Source organism: Eulemur rufifrons, chromosome 10, assembly GCF_041146395.1.
Source record: "Eulemur rufifrons isolate Redbay chromosome 10, OSU_ERuf_1, whole genome shotgun sequence".
Taxonomy (NCBI): domain Eukaryota; kingdom Metazoa; phylum Chordata; class Mammalia; order Primates; family Lemuridae; genus Eulemur; species Eulemur rufifrons.
In genome coordinates, this window is record NC_090992.1 from 2,959,649 (window position 1) to 2,979,935 (window position 20,287).

The following is a 20,287-nucleotide window of genomic DNA, read 5'->3' on the forward strand; positions in this document are numbered from 1 at the left end:
ATCTAATGACATGTATAAGATAAACCAACCCAGGTAATATTCAGAAAGAGAAATGTCGTTCTTAAAGACTACAAGTTGGGATGGGGGAGCATTCACACATCTCATAATTCAGAAATTCAAACAATTACGGTGACTTTACAAGTGCATTGTTGTAAGGTATTGGAGAATAGTTGTAGGCGGAAAAAGAATTAGGAACTCTGCAGATAATGGGTTTTAACCTCATATAACGATTCTTATGACACCAAAGTTGATTTGGATAGTAGCTGCTCTTACTACATAAGTCATCAGATTATAAAAGTCACAAAAATTAGATGAGCTATCTTGGTATGTTTTGTTTTTACTTTTTGGACAGGGAGTCAAAGGAAGAGGACGTCTCGTCCGGGGTGTCCAGAAGGTGTGGCAATACAAGGATTCACTGTCACAGTAACCAACTTGCTAGGTCATTATTTGACTTACTGAGTTGAGGAGGACCAAAGGGTCACTTTTTTTCATCATTTGCATATTGTGACCCCTGTACTGAAGGTCTACAGTCACTGAAGCTAGAAGCCACTTCGGTGCTATTCAATAATGAGCTCTACTCATAGGACACTGTCAGGCATAAAGTGTACCCTGTTATTTAAAAATTGCGATAACAGTGTTCTTTTAAGGAACTCAGGAATGTACTTACTAATGAGACTATGATACAGATTAAAAGAGCATATATATTTATCCAAGGAGCATGTGTTAGTCCCCTGAAACATCATGGCAGTGAGATTTAACAGGGATCATCTTTGTAACCACCTCACTTTAGAGGCCAGAAAAATCAGTCTATATTACAACAAGCCAACCTTCCCCTCCGCAGCTCACCCCCATCCCAAACCTGAGAAACCGTTTGGGGACATGCCAAGGAGGCTGAGCTCTCTGAAGCCAGTTCCTGGCTGGTACTGCTGGCCTTGGAGAGGCAGATACGGTCATTTGCCCTGAGCCCTGAGGGATGGAGTGTGCAGGGAGGGGAAGAGAAGGGAGAGCCGCTCAGGCTCTGTGGCTGCTGGGGGAACCAGAGCTTGGCACTAGAACTTCTGTGTCTTAGAACTTTTTCAAAGGAAAAGATAAAGCTATGTGTTTTTAGAAACTCTTTGCTTTATTGTAGATTGGAACTTTTATACATTTTATCACCAAAGGTTTTTAGTTTCATGCTTCAGTTTTTTTACATGAATTTTTTTAAACATGAAAAATTTTAAACGTATTCAAAAATAGAGCGAATAGTACATTGAACCCTTATATACTGATCACTCAGATACAGCAATTGCACGTATTTTGCCCCAGTTGCTTCATGTAATGCCGTTTCCTTTTTCTTTTCTAAAGTTTTTGAAAGCAAATCCCAGATAGCATATCACTGCACCCTTACTAACTTCTGTAAGTATCTCTAGAAAATATGGTCATTTTCTTGTATAAACCACAGTGTCATTATCATACCTGACAAAATAAACCACGATCCCTTGGTGCGACCTATGCTCAGGCAAAATGAAATTAACCTGGAGCAAGCTCCCCTCCCTTTCCCCTCTTTCCCGTGTAATTGAGTTATCGTCAAAACTGGGTCAGTTGTATTGAAGACTGTTCTGCCTTCTGGATTTGTGTGTTTGCTCCATGGTGGTGGGATTTAGCTTGTTTCCCTGCACCCTGAATGGATCCCTTTCCCTCTTCTGAATGTGAGTCTGAGAGGCTAAACCCGACGGCTGTGTGAACACACGCCACATATAGCACAGCGGAGAAGGCAGGATATAGCTCATAATTACAGTGGTGAAGACCTGAGAATACAGTTAATTATCATCTACATGGGGATTTCACATAAGGCTCATGTTAAGGGGTGTTGCATCTGCTGGAACTTAGAAACCTTACTGTAGAGAATCAAAGATCCCGTATCAGAAGCCTATGGAAATACTCATTGTGGTAAATTCTGACAGAACGAATCCCCAGACTTGCTCTAAGTAACTCGCATTTCAACTTAAAAGAGACATTGTCAAAGTTGGAGGCCCGGAAGTTCCCGTCTGTTCCACATCTTTGCGTGATGGCCGTGTTGCTCTCACGTGGCGAGCTTTGGTTTCCCTCCGTGTTCGTTTGAAAGGATCACTGGAGTAGAGAGGAGTTAAATAGACATGACCTGTGACCCCCTGCATGACCCCCACAGAGAGAAAGCCAGGGCCAGTATGTTCGACAGTGTCCTTTCCTAAAATGAAATTAATGGAAATTCTGAAAATAATGGTTATTTTCTGACATTGGTGAGATTCAGGAAATCTTTGGATCAACAGAATAAGCATGGTTGTCTCTGTCTTCGCCACAGACAGACAGCAGCAGCATGTGCGTTGGATCTGGGCGCAGCACACGCGTGACCTCCGTCAGTGCGCTGACTAGCCCAGTGCTAGTGGTAGCATGGCGCAGTCTGCGTACTCTCTAATCTGGCATCAAAAATAGGCTCGTGGAACTTGTAACTTTCAGTTTTGTAAAAGTTTCTGTGAAACATCAAGAGCTGTAATAGGGTTTGGCTACAATAAGTGAGCTTTGTGTTTCAGTGTTGGTTACTCGGGACGAGTAAAGGAACGGCCCTGTCCAGAGGGCGCAAGAGTCGCCAAGCTGCCGCGCTTGCCGGCCGCCGACTGTCCCGCTGCTGCGGCCTGCGGCCGGCCGGCGCTGCCCACGTGAGGCAGTGGGAGCGCTGCTCGCAGGGAAGCCTTTGGCTTCTCATCCCGGGCGGCTGTCCTGCCCACCTGTCAGTGAGACGACATAAATGACTTCAGTAGCCCTGGACAAGCTTGTCACCTCTGATTTCCTATTGCTTTCTACTCACTCAGCTGGAATGTCATTCCCAGACTGAATGTCTTCCTCAGTGACTTCAGAAGCGGCTTTCGGCTGTGCTTGGCTGTGCTGATGTCGCATGCTAAGAACAGCTGGGCTCTTCTGTGCTGCTTTCAGCTGGCTGTCTTTCCTCACCCCTCCAAGCGTTGTGAAAGAATTCTTTACATTTTTAATCTCCTCTGTTTTTCCCTGAAAGTATGCTTTGGTGCTTAAAGAGGGAACACACATTGCTGGCATTGAAGAGCTTAAAAAAATAGATAAATAAAGAGAGGAGGCACAGAAGCACGCCGTTGATGGTTCCTGGAGATGAAATCCCACTCTGCCCAGCTGAGTGAGCACGAGGATCCCCGACGCCATTAGTCTGTGTATTTGCAGAGTGCACGATTACTGAGGGCCTTCTGTGCCCCGGGGGATTAGGCACATGGACGTATTGGGACAGGTGGCCACGGTCAGAGGACTGATTCAGGCTCTCTTGGAGCAGCGACCCCAGGAGGCCACTGTGGGTGGACGTTGGGCAGGAGCCCCAGAGGCATGAGGGGACCTATGACCAAAGGGGCAGTCACAGTGACAGGAGGAGCTGATCCACGGGGGAGAGCACGTAGAGGGAGAAGATGGAGACAAAGTTTGAATCTTGGGGATGTTAATCATAGTGATCTTAAAGTTTTGCTGTTGAGGATTTTAAATGGAGAAAATGAGTAAATAAGATATTTCTCAGCTCTGTATATTGGTTCCCTACAAGAGTTCTTTTCCTACCAGGAAGGGTCATATCCACCTGTTTTAGAATACCGGGGACAGCAGAGGTGGGGGGGTGGTTACCTCCTTTTCTTACAGCTCAAGAACTTAGGTTTTCAGGAAATTTTCCAATTTAGCCCCTAAACATGTAACACAGGACTACCCAGATCCCTCTGTCTTGATTTGCCTGGAAAGCCAAAGCAGTTAGGAGAAGAAGGAGAGTGAGGAGAATATATTAATTCCAAGAGTTAAACAGAGCAGAAATCCCTGTGCTCTTTACTTAAAACGTGTCTCTCCCACAGGCTCGCCCCATCCATTCTATTCAGGGGGTTTACCTGTGCCTGCTCCATGCCTGCAGGCAGCCGCTGCAGGGCGGAGGTTACCTTCTCTGCTCCTCCTATTGTGCTCTAGCCCAAATCCGTTCAAACCCATTACAATCTTGCCTTGTCCTTCAAAGTGTTACCAGTGCTGTGCTGGAACCCCAGAGAACTTTGCTTTTCCCCCTCCTATGACCCTTAACTTTTCCTAACACATTATTAAGGGCCTTTGTCTATCAGATGAGGGCACTTCTTGAAGAAGGGAGTGTCTTTGGTTTACCTCTAATGACTCCCAGAGCCTCATGATTGCTGGGTGCCCATAACCTTTTTGCTGAACGGAGGCACTCCCAGTCTCCTTGGGAAGAGAGGATCCGCAGGTAGGCACGCTGGGGAGCTCACCTTTCGGGGCCTGTAGGCTAGGAATGCACTGGATGCCCCACGGTGACCTCATAAAGCAAGGATTCCCTTCATGGATACTTCCCTGCTGCCTCGTGGAATTCAGACGCCGAGGAAATCCCTAAGCAGAGGTTTTCTGTTGGATGATAAAAGCGAGGAATAAAAATTGAAAATTTGGAAAATGTCTCGATTCTTAGGCCAGAACCGCTCGAAAGCCGTTTTTAGTTCACTGCTTGATGCTAAGCTGGCGGATTTCTGTGCAAGATTCAGAAACTTTAAGTAAATATTCTCTATCTCCATTGCTGTTAAGAAATGAACAATTGGAAGTGTGGGGACAGGGTGTGAGTGTTTTCTTAGCCTCTTCCCTCAGATACTCTCATCTGCTTCCCAAATTGAGGTGCATGTCCTTGATAAATCTGGTTTCTTCTATTGGTGAGGTTGGCATATTGTTACTTGACCTGTAGACTAGTTTGACTCAGTTTTGTCCTTTCCTTTCCTTCCCTCCCCTCCCCTCCCCTCCCCTCCCCTCCCCTCCTCTTCCCTTTCCAGCAGGGTCTTACTCTGTCACCCAGGCTGGAGTGCATGGTCTCATCATAGTTCACTGTAACCTCAAACTCCTGGGCTCAAGTGATCCTCCCACCCTGCAGGGACTATAATTGTGCACCACCATGCCTGGCTAATTTTTTAATTTTTATAGATATGGAGGGTTCTCACTGTGTCCCACAGACTGGTCTCAAACTCCTGATCATCCTGCTTTAGCTGTCCAAAGTACTGGGGTTGCAGGTGTGAGCCACTGTGCCCAGCCCGTTTTGTCCTTTTCTATCAGCTACTGTGTTAGACAATTTGAAGGCTTTATTTGGGTAATAATCACCATCTCAAATCAGATGATAAAAATTACACATCTAGTTTTTATAGATTAGGGAAGTTTATACATTCTATATATTTTTTCACTGTTATGAGAATGTGTTCATTTGTTACATATAACAAATGGGGGGAAAAGTAATACATACTCTTTGAGAAAAAGTACAAAGCACAGGTAAATATAAATAGGAAAAAGAATCACCTATAAGCTCATCATCCATAGGCAGACACTATCAACATTTTAGCATATTTCCTGCTGAATTTTTCAACCTATTTTTTGCACAGGTGAGATAATTTTGAGCAGAGACTTTTGTATCTTGTTTTTATGTTTGCTATCCAGTGGCTCATAAACATTTTTCTAGATCATGAAAAATTCATAGAAATAGCTTAATGTCTGTATTTCATGAGATGGATATGCCATAATTTATTTAACCAGTCCTTTTTGTTAGACTTTTAAGTTGTTTTCAAGTTCTCAATACTATAAATACTACTGGGGTAAACATCTTTAGCCAAAGTCACTGTCTGTATTCCAGTTATATTCTCTCGGAATATAAATAGATTGGTGGGGGCAGAGGATATGAACCGTTCTAAGGCTTTTCAGAAAAGTTGGTCAATTTACATTCTCTGGGAATTTATGAGAATGCCTCATCATTCTACACTGTTGCCAGCATTAAATATTATGTTTCTATCTTTGCTAATTTTATAAACAAAAATAATGGCTTTACTTTGCATCTCCCTGATTCGTATCACTACTGAATATTTTGGGGGAAGTTAACTGGCCTTTTTTATTTCTTTCATGAGTTGATTATGTGCCCATTTTCTCTTAAGCTGTTCAGTTTTTAATCATTGGTTTGTAAGTATGTGTATGGGTGATTATTTGATTATTATCAGTCCTTCCTGGCAGACTGGCAATACTTACTTAGTTTTGCTCATGTTGTATCCCCTGTGCCTGGCGTGTGGTTGTCACTGAATAAAGATTTGTTGGATGAGTAAATGAAGATGACACTTTGTTTTGTTTGAGAAGGAGTGGTGACCATTCTTTTTCAGAGGTCCAGGAAGAGGAAACTGAGTAACCGAGTGGGGACAGACTATTGGTGATCATCATGCCTATTTCAGTGGTCATTACTCAACATTTTTTTCTTTTTTCTTTTCTTTTTTTTTTTTTTATGAGAAGGCATCAACCAAATTATTCAACGTTTCATTGCTACTTAAAAGTATATGTAAATTTATACTCACTGAGGGGGGAAAGCAGATTCTTGTCCCTACAAAAAGGTGTGCACTGTGTGGGGATCTAGCCCTGTTGTGACATAACCATACTTCTTATTCAACTTTTTGACAGGAGGAAAGATGATCAGTGTCGGGCATTTGTGAAGAGAGTCATAACGAGTCGTCTCTTTCAGATCATTATGATTAGCACCGTCTCATTGAATGCCTTTTTCATGGTCTTGTGGACCAGTTATAAAATAAGATACCAGTTGTTCAGACTTCTTGAGGTAAGCAGACAAAATGGGTCCATTTTCTTCTGTTTTACTTGTTTTATTTCTGGAAACATTGTAAGATTTTTAAGACATTTTGTCTCAAGAAATTTTCTGTAGAAATTCTAAGGACCTTTAACATATACTCTAAAATCTGTGAGAATGGTGGTAGGAGCAGCTGTGAAGGGAAACTCTTACACACTGTTGGTGGGAAGGTAAGTTAGAACAGCCAGAGGGACGACAGTATGGAGGTGCCTCAAAAACTTAAAAATGAAAATACCGTATGAGCCAACAATCCCACTACTGGGTCTATTTGCAAAGGAAATGAAATCAGTCTGTTGAGGTGATATCTCACTCCCATGTTTATTGCAGCACTATTCACAGTAGCCAAGATATGGAATCAACCTAAGTATTCATCAATGGATGAGTGGATTTTTAAAATGTGGCATGTATACACACAATAGCATACTACTCAGACATAAAAAAGAATGAAATCCTGTCATTTGCAGCATGGATGAACCTAGAGGATGTTATATTAAGTGAAATAAGCCAAGTACAGAAGAACAAACACTGTATAATCTCGCTATATGTGGAATCTAAAAGAGTTGACTGGTAGACGTAGAGAGTAAAATGGTGGTTACCAGAGGCTGGGGAGAGTGGGGAGGGGGAATGGAGAGAGGTTGGTCCACAGGTACCAAGTTATAGTTAGATAAGAGGAAAAAGTTCTGTTGCACAGTAAGGTGACTATATACAACAATATGTAGTGTATACTTCAAAATAGCTAGAAGAGAGGATTTTGAATGTCGTCACCTCAAAGAAATGACATGCGTTTGAGGTTATGGATATGCTAATTACCCTGATTTGATCATTACACATGCATATATGTATTGAAACATCACACTGTACCCCATAAATATGTACAATTATTATATGTCAATTAAAAACAAAAGTTAAGAAACAAACCAAAACAAAATCTATAAAAAATCTACAGCAAACCTCCTACTTAATAGTGAAAAACTTGATGCTTTTCTGCTAAGATCAGGAAAGAGGCAAGTGTGTACACTTTCACCACTCCTATTTAACATCACACTAGAAGTCTTGGCTAATGCAATAAAACAAGAAAAAGAAATAAATTTGCACAGGCTGAAAAGGAAGAAATAAGACTGTCATTGTATGTGAGTATGTGGACACCATGGACGAGACGCAAAAATTTTCTATATATATAGATGTGTGTGTGTGTATATATAGAAAATTCTGTTATATTTTTACTTGCCCTTGTCCCATTTTCCTCCAAGAATGGTGATGATCTTGAAGACAGTAGCCAACATTACCAGTGTGGGACCCTGGTCCCTGTTTCCTGAGGCAGCAGAGCAGATCTTGTTCTCAAAGAAAGAAGTGTGTTGGTCTGTTTTCACCTGAGGGCTGTTTGAAGGACTGATGGAAGGTGATTGCATTTGTTTTACCTGACTTGGAATCTTCTCAAGGCAGAAGGAATTTCTTACAAACATTGAAAGGCATATGAACAACCTATTGCTGCCTGGGGCAAAAAAGAAAGAAAGAGAGAGAGAGAGGAGAGAGAGATAGAAAGAAAGGAAGGGAGGGAGGAAGGAAGGAAGGAAAGAAAGAGAAAGAAAGGAGAGGAGAGAGAGAGAAAGGAAGGAGGGAAAGGAAGGGAAGGGAAGGAAGGAAGAGAGAAAGAAAAGAAAGAAGAAAAGAAAAGAAAAAAAAAAAAGAAAAAGCAGTAGAGGCGATCAGTGGACATGCTGAAAGCCAGGAAAGGGAAGTTTTTGGTAAATTAGGGCATTGAGAAGCTCTTATGCATATGGAGGAATTTAGAAAGCCACCCTTGCCCAGGTAGGACAAATACTTAGAACTAAGACCTGAGAAGATCCCAAGCTCGCTTTCACCTTTAGCTGATCTTCAGGCTGAGTGCAAGCAGGAAGTGAAGACTAAAGTAGAGTTGTAAATATTAATATTGAAGGAGCACCCCAACACTGAGCCATCTGAAGGGACTAGAAGAGTCTTCCTTTCTTTCTTTTCTTCCACACTAAGACACATTACAAACTGTCAACTAGAAATTCTATATCCAGCAAAACTATCCTTCAAAAGTGAAGAGGAAATCAAGATTATTTCAGATAAACAAAAATGAGGGAGTTCGTTGTTAGTAGACCTGCCCTAAAAGAAATGATAAAGATAGTCAAAGATAGAAATGAAGCAAGACAGTAACTTGAAGCCATACAAAAAAATAAAGAACACTGGTAAAGCAACTACATAGCTCCATCTGTCTCCTTTTAAGTTTTTGTTGTTGTAAATTACTCTTTTATACATTTTGTACCCATTAACTATAACATTAAATTTTAAATCATATTAAAAAAAGAATTACATACCAAAAATACAATAATAGTGGCTTTTGTATTTATCTATATAGTTGCTTTACCAGTGTTCTTTATTTTTTTGTATGGCTTCAAGTTACTGTCTTACTTCATTTCTATCTTTGACTATCTTTATCATTATCCCTATGGAGGGAAAATACAGTTGATTTTCTATCTCATAGCATCCACAGCCGAATTAAACACCTAACTTGAAAAGCAAAACTTTAACATTTTTAGAACCAAATATAGGAGAATATTTATATGGTCTCAAGGAGGGAAAGATTTCTTAAGATACAAAATAAATAAACTGTGACAAAAAGTTTTGATAAATTTGATTCCATTAAAATTTTAAATTCAAAGAGCATTAAAAAGGTGAAAGGTCAGGGTGAGAGAAGGTATTTGTTATACATGTAGCGGGTGAAGGATTAGGATTCAAAATCTGTAAAAGATGTCTTCCAAATCAATAAGAAAAGGACAAAACAATCCAGCAGAAAATTTGGCAAAGATTAGAAACAGGTAATTCACAATTTAAACATATAAAAAGATGGCAATCTCATTAATAGAGAAGTGAAAATTAAAATAAAAAACAAGATACTATTTCATATTCATCAGACTGACAGTTGGAAGTATTAGAAATTAAGTCTTAAAAATTAAGAAGTCTGACAGTGGAAGTATTGGCAAGGATGTAGAACAACAGGAACATTGATGATATTAAAGTAAATTGGTTCAATAACTTCAGAAAACAGTTCATCAAAATCTAGTGAAGCTGAAGATGCTCGTGTCCTACAACCCAGTAATTTGCACTCCTAGGTATATAACAGAGAGACTTTGCACATGTGTACAATAAAACGTATAAGAATTGTTTGAAGTTGTTGAGATGTCTTAAAAATGTAAATCAGTTCAGATCACTCCTTGGCTCAGAATCCTCCAAGGCTGAGATTAAAATTTAAAGTCCTCCCCAGGCCTGCATGGTCGGCCTCTCCACCCGCACCTCCTGCCCCGCTCTCCCTCTTTCTGCTCCAGCCCTGCTAACTTTGCTGTTCCTCCGCAGACTCCTTTTCACCCTCCTCAGGGCTCTTGCCTTCACCGTTCCCCAGCTTCCTGGCAGCATTCTCCTGGGTTGAATTTTGGCTTCATTTCTGGCTTCAGCGAGACCTCCGTTGACCACCTTTTCTTAAAAATAGCTTCCAGGACCGCTTGTCCCCAGCCTGACCAGTCCCTCTATCTCCTTTGGCCAGTTTATTTTCCTTCCTACCTGATGTTACATTCCATATGTATTTGTTTAAGCGCTTATTACTGTCTACTCCCTTGTAAGCGTCCCGGGGGCTGGGCATTTTCCGTCTTATCCATTGGTGCATTTTCCGGTGCCTGAGACGGAGCTTGCTTGGCACGTGGCCAGTGCTCAGTCACAGCTGTTCCGGTGAACGAATGAATGGATTTGTGTGATAGTCAACTTGGTAAGGGAACTCAGATGACTCAGAAAGTACCTCTTGATAAAAGCAAAGTCACTGGAGTTGTAGATGCTTGAGGAGAGTTTGATTGGTTCCTAAGGTGTAAAAGTGAAAAGGAAAGCAGAATATTCTTCAGAAACAGATGACTTTAGTTAACTGATTTTAAGTATGTATAATTAATAGATTCAATAGAAGTAGATATTTGAGTATTTCATCTGTGTTCCTTATATAGTTTATATATTCGGGTTGGCAAGAAAACTCTTGGGATCTTCCCTTGGGAAACCTTATGTGTAGGCTGCGGGACACACTGAGTTGCTCTACACTGGGGCCTGTGCCGTAATTCTGGCTGTCATTCAGTCATTGCCAAGCACCCGGGGTCCAACCTAGCCCCCGGCTCAGGGCTGCCGGGTAGGGAGGACACTGAAGGGGAAGGGACTCAGGCGCACGGAGCATCTGCCATGTGCCACGACTCCGCCTGGCTTTCTCTCTCGTGCAGGAGACAGGAGCACCCTCTGCACACCTGACTGGGTGGCCCAGGCAGGGAGGGCCGGGACTACAGGGCTCTGCAGCTTGGTCTGACCCCTCCAACCCTTGCTACCCCTGCAGATCTCGGAGATCATCTTTATGTCCATCTACAGCTCTGAGATTCCCATGAAAGTCTACGTGGACCCCATTGACTACTGGAAGGATGGCTACAACCTGCTGGATGTGACCATCATGCTCATTATCTTCATCCCCTACACCCTCCGCAGGATCAAGGGGAAGCACTACCCCTACCTGCACATTGCCGATGGCCTGCAGTCCCTGCGCATCCTCAAGCTCATCCCCTACAGCCGGGGCATCCGGGTGAGTGCCCTGGGGGTGCCACGGCATTGGGAGGCCAGGCAGTAGGGCCCATCTGCCCCCCAACCCCTGGGAAATAATGATTCTACTGCTATCTCCCAGTTCCTGAGTCCTACTATGTGGCAGGTTGGTTTACCAATATTATCTCATTGAATCTTAAAACAATGGTAAGAAAAGTATTATTAGCTCCATTTTACAGAGGAAGAAATTGAGGCCCAAGGTCACCCAGCATTTAAATGTGAGAGCTGAGATTTGAAAGGTGTGTCTGACTCCAGAGGCCGCCTGAACTTCTCCTCTCTCCCACGCTGCAAAGTGACGGATTTTCTTCAGCTGCAAATCCTTTGACCTACACCCAGGAGTCTCCAGCTTTTTGGTGGCCTTGGCCACTGGCCGCTTTCCCCAAACAGCTGAAAATCTGCTGCTTCTCTTGATGGCAATAGTCTCATTACTTTGTTAGGCAGCTCTGAAAGTGCTGCTTGTGCTGAGAAGTCTCTCTGGGTTGCTGAAAGTCATGGAGTGACCAGCCTCTCCTAGACTCAGGTTTCAGAAAAAACCTCAAGGCTGACCCCTTGCACTCAACCGTGCCCTCAGGCATCGGACATACACGCAGCGTGTTTGCCCTGGCTCTGCACCCAGTCTCCATGCTTCCCCAGGAAAGGGCTGGTCTGGGCTATGTGTGTCAGGACGTGTCAGCCCATCCTGCTGAGAGATTGCCCCTGGCCCAGGGCTGTGCGGCCGGCTGCCGCGGGCCTGCCCCACACTCAGGGATCCCCAGCGCTGGCTGGAGAAGAGAAAGAGACTGTTAGCGAGCTCCCCCTGCCACGCACCCACACGCATTCACGTCTTGCTCTCATGCAGTCACGTGCCTGTGTGTGTCCCCTCCCAAACAACACAGTCCCGCCCTCCCCCTCCTTTCCTTTACGGCCAGGCGTCGGGGAAAAAGGTGTCTGTACTTCCATTCGCCGCTTCCTTCTCCGTCACTTATGCCCTGGCTTCTTTCCCTCCACTCCAGATTCCTTAGCCTCTCAGAGGTTGCCAACAACCTCTTTGTCACCAAATCCAGTGGCCATTTCCCTTGGCATCCTCGTCACTGGCTTCTCTTGGTGTTCGTCCAGCCTGACTTCTTGGGTGCATTTTTTTCTTTGCCTGGCCCGTAAGTGTTGTTTTCTCAGGACTGTTCCTGAGTTCTCCACCTCTTCTCCCTCTGCGTGTTCTGTCTATTGATCTCTTCCACCGGCCAGGTCCTGCACTTGCCTGCGCCTCTCTCTCTGACCTTCAGACCCAGCTGCCTGCTGGTGTCTCACAGGCCCCTCAAGCTCAGTGTGTGTACACTGGAAGCCATCACTTGCCCCCTCCCCATCCCCAACCTCAAATCCAAAATCCTGGCGCCTCTTCCAGTATTTTGTCTCTTGGCCCATTCAATTGCCAAGTCATAAATCTGAGTGTCAGCTTGGACTCCTCTCTCTCAAAGTCTTGCTGCACAGCCTCCTGAACAGTTATTGACCCGTCCACATCTTTGCATCACTGTCACCTTCAGTCTTTACCTGGATGCCTGCGACGGCTTCCCACAGACCTGAAAGCCCCGAGCAGAAGAAGCGCAGAAGCAAGGGGCGATCTCTAAAGTGTACGTCAAATCCTGACACTCTCTGTTTCAGACCTGGGAGCGGCTGCCCTTGTTCGTAGGCCAGAGACAGATCCTGTAACGCAGCGGTCCCCAACCTTTTTGTCACCAGGAACCAGTTTCATGGAAGTCAGTTTTTCCAGGTTAAGCGGGGAAGGGTTTTGAGATGATTCAAGCACATCATATTTACTGTGCAGTCAGACCTCTCTGCTAATGAGAATCTGTATTTGCAGCCGCTCCCCAGCGCTCGCATCACCGCCTCAGCTCCACCTCGATCGTCAGGCATTGGATTCTCATAAGGAGCCGCAACCCTGATCCCTCAGGTGCGCAGTTCACAGCAGGGGTCCTGCTCCTGTGAGGATCTAATGCCGCGCTGATCTGACAGCAGGCGGAGCTCAGGCGGTGATGCGAGCGATGGGGAGCGGCTGTGAACACAGAGGAAGCTTCGCTCACTCGCCCTCTGCTCACCCCCTGCTGCGCAGCCCAGTTCCTAACAGGCCACAGCCCAGGGGCTGGGGACCACGGCTGTAATGTGTCCTAGAAGGAGGAGAGGGGAGTGCTGACGTGCCGGGCGTTGGTGTCAGTGGGGACGAAAGTAAGGCAGGTGGACAGGAAAGAAGACTGCAGGTCCCTGGGTGTTCAGTGTCAGGTGGTGGGCACCTCAGAGCAAGGCAGTCATCGGACGGTGGGGAGTGTTGGGCACCAAGGGAACAGGGGCCAGGAGTGCCACCAGGGTCACCAGATGGAAAGGCCTGGAAGACGGCGGGTCATTCACAAAGATGCCAGAGGTCCCCAGGATGATAGCAGGGTGGGGTGGTGATCCTGGAGGCAGAGCCTTCGAGATGTGAGGAGGAGTGGGAGGCTGGAAGGTTGGCCCTGCCGGGAAGCAGAGGCTCTGCCCGTGGAGGCGGGGGCTCTGAGGACAACGCAGGGGTGGCCCCTAGAGCTGAGGTCGGTGGGGAATAGGCAGCCTCCGTGGAGAGGGTGCTGGGAGTGATGTCCCCAGGTAAGAGAGGACTTTCAGGTGAGGCCAGGAGAGAGGTCACTGTGGGATGACGGTGCCAGGGCCTGTGGGAGTCACGTGAGGAGGGGGCAGTGGGCAGTGGGCAGTGGGCTGAGGGAGAGGAAGCCCAGGGCCGTGCAGGGAGGAGAGAAGCAGAAAAGACTGGGGGCAGGAGGAGCTTCTGTCGGGGAAGGAAGGGGCATTGGCCCAGATTACACCTGGTGGGGCTGAGGGCCCCCGCTGCCTGGCGTGTGCCCCTGTCTTGTGTGTCGTGCATTACGACAGCCTGGCAAAGGCCTGGGGGTGCTGGGGCTGAGGGCCTGGCAGGGGCAGCCCAGGCAGCCTCCCTGCTGGCCTGCCGTATCCCAGAGCAAGCCAGGCCTGCTTGGTGGCTGCAGGCCTCTGCTCATCCTTTGGTCCTCATAGACATGCCCAGACCCGTGGACATGCAGACACAGCATGTACCCAAACATGTACCCCTGTTTGGCCTCAGGGTTTTCCTGTCATTAAGCGGAGCCTTGTATCCACAGTGGTTCCCTGAGGATCGCCAGCCACCCTGGCTGTGCCTCTCCTGTAGCCTTTGGGATGTCTTGGGACCCTGGATTACATGCCCTCTGTGTGCTGTCCGGGGGGAGCTGGAGCTGCTGACGGTGGAGACTTGCACCTCTGTGCTACTTTGTATTAATTGAAGTCTACAGAGACTTCACCTTTGTGCACCTTTCTGGACTACACTCTAACAAGGCCTGCTTGGATTGTGCTTTAAGAACTTGGCCAAGACTAGCTGTTGGGGTTCTGCATGGGGCTTCCCAGAGAGCATGACCTTTGCTCCGCTGCCGCTCTCAGGGTCGCTGGGCTGTCTTGGAGGCGGAAGACCCAGCCAGGCCCATGGCTCCAACCCTTCTGCGCGTGTCTCACGTTCTGCTGTGCGGCCTCCCCGCTTCCTGCTGTGCGAACCTGGTCGCAGATGGGATGCTATTGTAGCGTTTCTCGTGAGGACTCGCTGCTTTAGTCTCACTAGTTTTGGGGGAAGAGGTTTACCTCTCTGTGGCAGGGAGGAAGGCAATTTTTTTTTTTCACATCTCAGCTGTTTTGCAATTAATACAATAAAACTGATTTTCTTCCCCCAGGGACAGGAGGGAGGCATCAGGCGGGCATTCACCCTCGTAGGCAGCTGCCAGGCGAGTGCACGTACAGGGAGCCCAGCCTTTGGGGCTGTCTCTGCTTCTTCAGTTACCCCAGACTGTCCAGACTGCACGTCCCGTGTCTTAGCTCCAAGTTGCTCCTTTCCTAGTGCTAAGCCAGTAGACAGTCTCTGTGCTCAGAGCTGCTAGTGCTTGACAATGGTGTCACGGGGCAAAGGGCTTGGGAGTGGTCCCAGCTCTGCCATTGCACAGAAGTATGATCCTGGCCAAGACATTTTGCTTCTCTGAGCCTCTGACTCCTCATTTTGAAATGGGAAGAGCGAAAATGCCTACCACCTTGAAATTATGTCGTGAAACTTCTAGGTAGGTGAACATGCATTGAGTAGCCACTACATGCCGGAGTCCGGGGCACAGAGAATGAACGAAGAGGAGCCATATCCTGTGCTCCCCAGGAATGGGCAGTGTCAACAAATGGGCAAAAGTAAACAAATGCCTGGTTCATGGCGGAAAGGCTGCAGTCACAGGACAGAGACCAGCCTTCCTCCAGAGGAATGCAGAGCCACATTCCCCGCACACTCTCCATTCTCCCTCCCAGGGGGGCTCCCTTAGTCCTCCTGGACGTGGGGCAAAGAGCGTTTAAGGCTGGCCCTCAGCTGAGAAGCAGGAGCACGACACCCCAGGGTGAGAATGGAGTGCTTGGTGGTGCTGGTGGGGAGGCCACCCTGGACCTGAGGCAGCACACACGCTCTGCCCATAGGTGGCTGGAGGTAGATGCCAGACCCTGGCAAACCACTGTTAGATTGATCCAGCACTCGCTCTTGGCACAGCTGATTCACTCCATCCATCCATCCATCCATCTGACCGGCTGACACTTCCTGAGCATCTCCCATGTGCCAGGCACAGCACCAGTGCTGGGGCTAGCTATGAACCGGGCAGATCGACCTCTGTCCTCCGGGACCACCCAGCCCGGCGCCCTTGCCTACTGCGGTTTTCCTTCCTTGCAGAGGCTCATCACTGCCGTGGGACAGACCATCTACACCGTGGCCTCCGTGCTCCTGCTGCTCTTCATCCTGATGTACATCTTTGCTGTCTTGGGCTTCTGCCTGTTTGGAGTTCCAGATGGGGGTGACCAGAATAACTGGGGGAATCTGGCTGTAGCTTTCTTCACCCTCTTCAGTTTGGCCACGGTACTGTGTTTGGGAACAGTGGAGAGAGGGACTGCCCAGGTGGTATGAGCGTGAGGACGTGCTGGGGCTCCCATGGGGCCTTGCCCGTGTTCGGGTGCTTAGCTGGCCTGGGAGGCTGGGGCTGGCCCCACTCAGAGGCTGGGCCCTGGCCGGGCTCCATCTGTGTCTCTAATCTCGAGGCTCCTTAGAGCGTTCCCCTATGTCTCACAGGGTCAAAAAACTTCTCAAAGAGGCCTCAGATGATAATGCATTTAGATTAAGTTTAATTTATAAATGAAACCCATGTCTCATGGCCTTTTGGGGAACAAACTACCACAAATCCACCCAGGATAAACACACAAAGCGCAAGTCTGGAAGTCTAGATTCTGCTGGGCTCTGGAAAGAGTGGGGTCTTTTCCAGGGTTGGCCTGGCAGAGAGGCAGTATCTTTTGGGGGAGGTTGGGAGGCCTTGAGAGCAGAGAGCCCAGGACATGGGGGCCAGCAGTGTGTCCACCCATGGTGCCCGGCCTTCCCGGGCCACCTTGCGTAGGCTGGCGCTGGTGGCTTGGGGAGGCTTTGGAGGACTGATGTGGAGGCAGAGCCAGCATCTCCCCCAGCGGGGCTGGGGCGGGAAGAGGCCTTTGGCCTGGGACTCCCGTAGCATGGGTGAGAAGGGGGCCCACCCCTCGGGGCCTTGGCCCTCAGCATGCCCTCCCCGGCCTGGCAGGTCGATGGCTGGACAGACCTGCAGGAGCAGCTGGACAGTCGGAATTTTGCTGTGAGCCGGGCGTTCACCATCATCTTCATCTTGCTTGCCTCTTTCATCTTCCTGAGCATGTTTGTGGGCGTGATGATCATACACACCGAGGTGAGGCCGTGCCTGTGAGGGTCGGGGGTCGGGGTAGGTGTGGCAGGTGCAGTTCTGGGCCAGGTCTGCAGGGAGCACTCTGAGCTGTGTCGCCCTCCTGCCCTGGGGTGGCCTGGCTGGGTGGGCCCTTTCCTCACCGGGCCGACTCTTCTCCCTGCGCCGACGCACGTGCCTTGCCATGCAGTGGTGGCCGCCGAGACCGGGCTTGGGAAGCCTCCGCAGCCGCATTGGCACTTGGCGGGGCCGGTCCTGTGCGTGGGGAGGGGTCTTGTGCCGAGGCCTGTGCACAGCGCAGGGCTAGGAGAGAAGAAGGACGGGGGCGGGGGCGTATCGCGACCTGCCCCAGCCTCCGGCATCCCCCTCTCTAGGACTCCATCAGGAAGTTTGAGCGGGAGCTGATGTCGGAGAGGCACGCGACGCTCATGGAGGAGAAGCAGGTGATTCTGAGGCGGCAGCAGGAGGAGGTCAACAGGCTGATGCAGACACAGGTGGGCAGTCACCGCGGCAGGTAGACAGACGGGGCGGCCTCGGGGCCTGCGTGGAGGGCAGGTGGCCCCAGGGATCTGTGGCCGTAGGTAAGGCAGGTCCCTCTGCCTGTACTTCCAGAGTCAGGTTTCACTCCTGCATTTTTGTTTCTCTGAACCGCTTGGAGTGTTGGGTGCTGTGACTGTGACGTCTCCCTCTGTGGGCAGAGCACCCCTTCGGGGCCAGTGGGTGCCGCAGCTTCTGGCTGAGGGCTCTCTGTGCCCAGCAGCCGTGGCCCCAGGCCACTGAGTGGGTGAAGATGCGCAGGCTCTGACAGGGTGTCACACGGCCTCAGTTTGCTCGTGTTTGTAAAACCAGCACGAGAATGAGCAGAACAGAATGGAGATTTCCGGTCAGGCAGGATGCAGCGTTGGGGCCCGGGGGTGATTCTTCTCTCCCGGCCCAAGTGCCCGAGCACCCCACGCGGAGCCCTCCCTCGCTGGGTGGGTGCGCCTTCCTCGGCCTCTCGTCTGAGGTGGGACGTCTGACTGTCTTGGCTGTGCCCAGGGTTTGGCCATGGGGGAGGCCGTGCTGGGCCGCACTCAGACTCTAGCTGATTCCTTCGTGGGCCACCTGTCCTCATGTTGGTGGCGGCCACATCCTCCAGGGGGTCAGGATGAACTTGCAACTGGGCTCAAGACTCCTCCTGGGCCAGGGTCAGGCCTTTGCCTGGGGCTCACTGTGGAGGGTCTCCAGGTCTCTGTGCAGACTGGCTGTCACCTTCTCCTCCTCATTGCTCTTTCCTTATGCTTTCCTCTCTAGAAACGTGCTGAATACAAAAGCTTCGATGAGCTGGTGGAGAAGTTTAAGAAAACCCTGCGGCACAGGGACCCCATGGTCTTGGATGACTTCAGCACTAGCATACCCTTCATCAACGTCTACTTCTCCACTCTGGATAACCAGGATGCTACTATGTACAAGTCAGTCCCAGCCCCAGCCTCTCCTGGTCCCCGGGGCTTCCTCGAGGTTGGCCTGGGTTGGGTGCCCAGGACAGCGAGGGGGACAGTGGGCTGATTGATGTTCAGGGGGGTGGAACAAGGCCCCGCTTGGGGATGCAAGATTCCATGTGTACACAGGGTGGACTGCCGTGTGGACAGGCCTTGGCTGGGGGAATCCGCTCCCCTGCCCCTCGCAGCCTGCCGTGGCGTGTGGTTAAACGCCAGCTCCTTCGACTCTCCAGCCCTGCTCACTAACCCCTTTCAGAGGGCAGAGGAAAGAGCACTGGGTGGCAAATCAGGAGCTGAGGCTTCTGGCCTGGTTCTGCCACTACCTTCCTGTGTGACCCTGGGCAAGTCTCTGCCCTTTTCCCATCTGTCTGTCACCTGAGGGGCTGCTGGGCTGACTCAATGAAACCAGCATATGTGGAGCTCTGAGCTTGACCTGGCCTGGGGCTTGTGCCCAGTGTAAGTTCGCTGGGATTATTTATGATGGGCCATTATGGAGCAGGAAAGATGTAAAAACCGGGCAGAGGGGCCATGGGCACTAGGGAGCCACAGTGGGCTCTTGAGCAGGGACAGACATGATTATCCTGGCTTCTCAATAAAAGGACACTGGAGGGCTTCAGAGACAGGAGAGACTAAAAAGGAAAGGGTTGAGGAACGCCCACTTTTGGGCCAAGAGTGGCCAGGCACTGCCTGGGCACCCCACACATTACTTCTCCCAGAGCCCAGGGGTTTCTCTCCAGCCCCCCTTACTCCAGGGGGCCTCAGGCAGAGTACAAGACCTGGGGTTCCAACCCAGCCCCATCTGGCTCTGAACTCCGTGCTCTTCCCTGCTCCCACGGCTGCCAGGTGTGGCGAGCGCACAGGTGCAAGTATGCGGTGGGTGGGGCCGGGTGGCCTGACGCCTGCCCCTGACCGCAGGTCTCTCTTCAGGCTTCAGGAGCTGTACTACGAGATCGCGCACGTGCTGGGCCTGATGCTCGAAGACTTGCCCCAGAGGAAGCAGAACCAGTCCTCGGAAGAGGTCTATGAGACGTAGCCGGGCGCGTGGGCGCTCAGGCACCGAGGGCGGCGCAGACTGTGACGGGTCCCCATTAAACACAGGCTTTCTGAGCTGGCCTCTCCAGAATTGCTGTGATTACGGCGTCTCCCCACTTTCAGGGGTTGGGGCTGGGTAGGTAGGTGCTCATGAAGTCTGATTCCCCAGAACGCCCCCACCCCCAGGCCCCTGCAGACCCAGGGCATAGGGAGAAGGAGGCTCGAGACTTGCTCTGGCCGGAGGCCACATCCAGGGGCCACACTGGCTCCAGTCTCCCAGCCGCAGGGCCCGGGGAAGCTGCCTGAGGACTTCAGACCGAGAAGGGCCTCCAGCAGCCCGTCCAGTGCGCAGCCCTTTGCGCTGGTGCTGCCCTGCCGACCTGGGAGCCGGAGGGCTGACCTGTGCGGTGGTCCCCCTCACAGAGGCACATCTTTCTGTGGGCCCGCTGCTGCAGAGACCTCTTTTCGGAAGTCTGCCCTGATTTCCGCTAGGCTCGCCCGAGGGGCGCAGCTGTGACTGGCAGGATTCCACTGTGGGTGTGGAGCCGGGCTGTGGGCGGCCACTGGTAGTATCAGGGCACCTGGCACCAGGGCCCGGAGCAGCGGCAGCGGCAGGCACTTTGGGCTGCTTGCCTCGTGTGGTTAGTTAGGGCTCTTCGCTTAAAAGGGGACATTTGTGTGTCATTCTGTGCCAGATGGCCACT

At 49.5% G+C, this 20,287-nt stretch overlaps 2 protein-coding genes across 2 annotated transcripts in view; both read left to right on the forward strand.

Annotated features, from left to right (window-relative positions):
* Positions 1-6,532, forward strand: part of PCBD2 (pterin-4 alpha-carbinolamine dehydratase 2) — a 50,180-nt gene extending 43,648 nt beyond the window's left edge. Inside the window, exon 5 of the mRNA XM_069483644.1 lies at positions 6,478-6,532. The gene's annotated coding sequence lies outside the window, so the exon portion shown is untranslated. The remainder of the gene's footprint in view (positions 1-6,477) is intronic.
* Positions 38-19,992, forward strand: CATSPER3 (cation channel sperm associated 3). Its single transcript, XM_069484455.1, has 8 exons — positions 38-4,556; positions 6,478-6,631; positions 11,043-11,282; positions 16,050-16,232; positions 16,939-17,079; positions 17,448-17,567; positions 18,367-18,524; positions 19,479-19,992. Exons 1-8 carry the CDS (start codon positions 4,459-4,461, stop codon positions 19,582-19,584), a joined length of 1,200 nt encoding a protein of 399 aa, XP_069340556.1. The 5' UTR covers positions 38-4,458; the 3' UTR covers positions 19,585-19,992.
* The last annotated feature ends 295 nt before the right edge of the window (positions 19,993-20,287 follow it).

Bases quoted from the DNA above. Each gene is read 5' to 3' on its own strand.
- CATSPER3 (XM_069484455.1), top strand. From the start codon at position 4,459: ATGTCTCGATTCTTAGGCCAGAACCGCTCGAAAGCCGTTTTTAGTTCA. The intron at 6,632-11,042 runs GTAAGCAGACAA...CTACCCCTGCAG, and splicing joins AGTTGTTCAGACTTCTTGAG to ATCTCGGAGATCATCTTTAT. The intron at 11,283-16,049 runs GTGAGTGCCCTG...CCTTCCTTGCAG, and splicing joins CCTACAGCCGGGGCATCCGG to AGGCTCATCACTGCCGTGGG.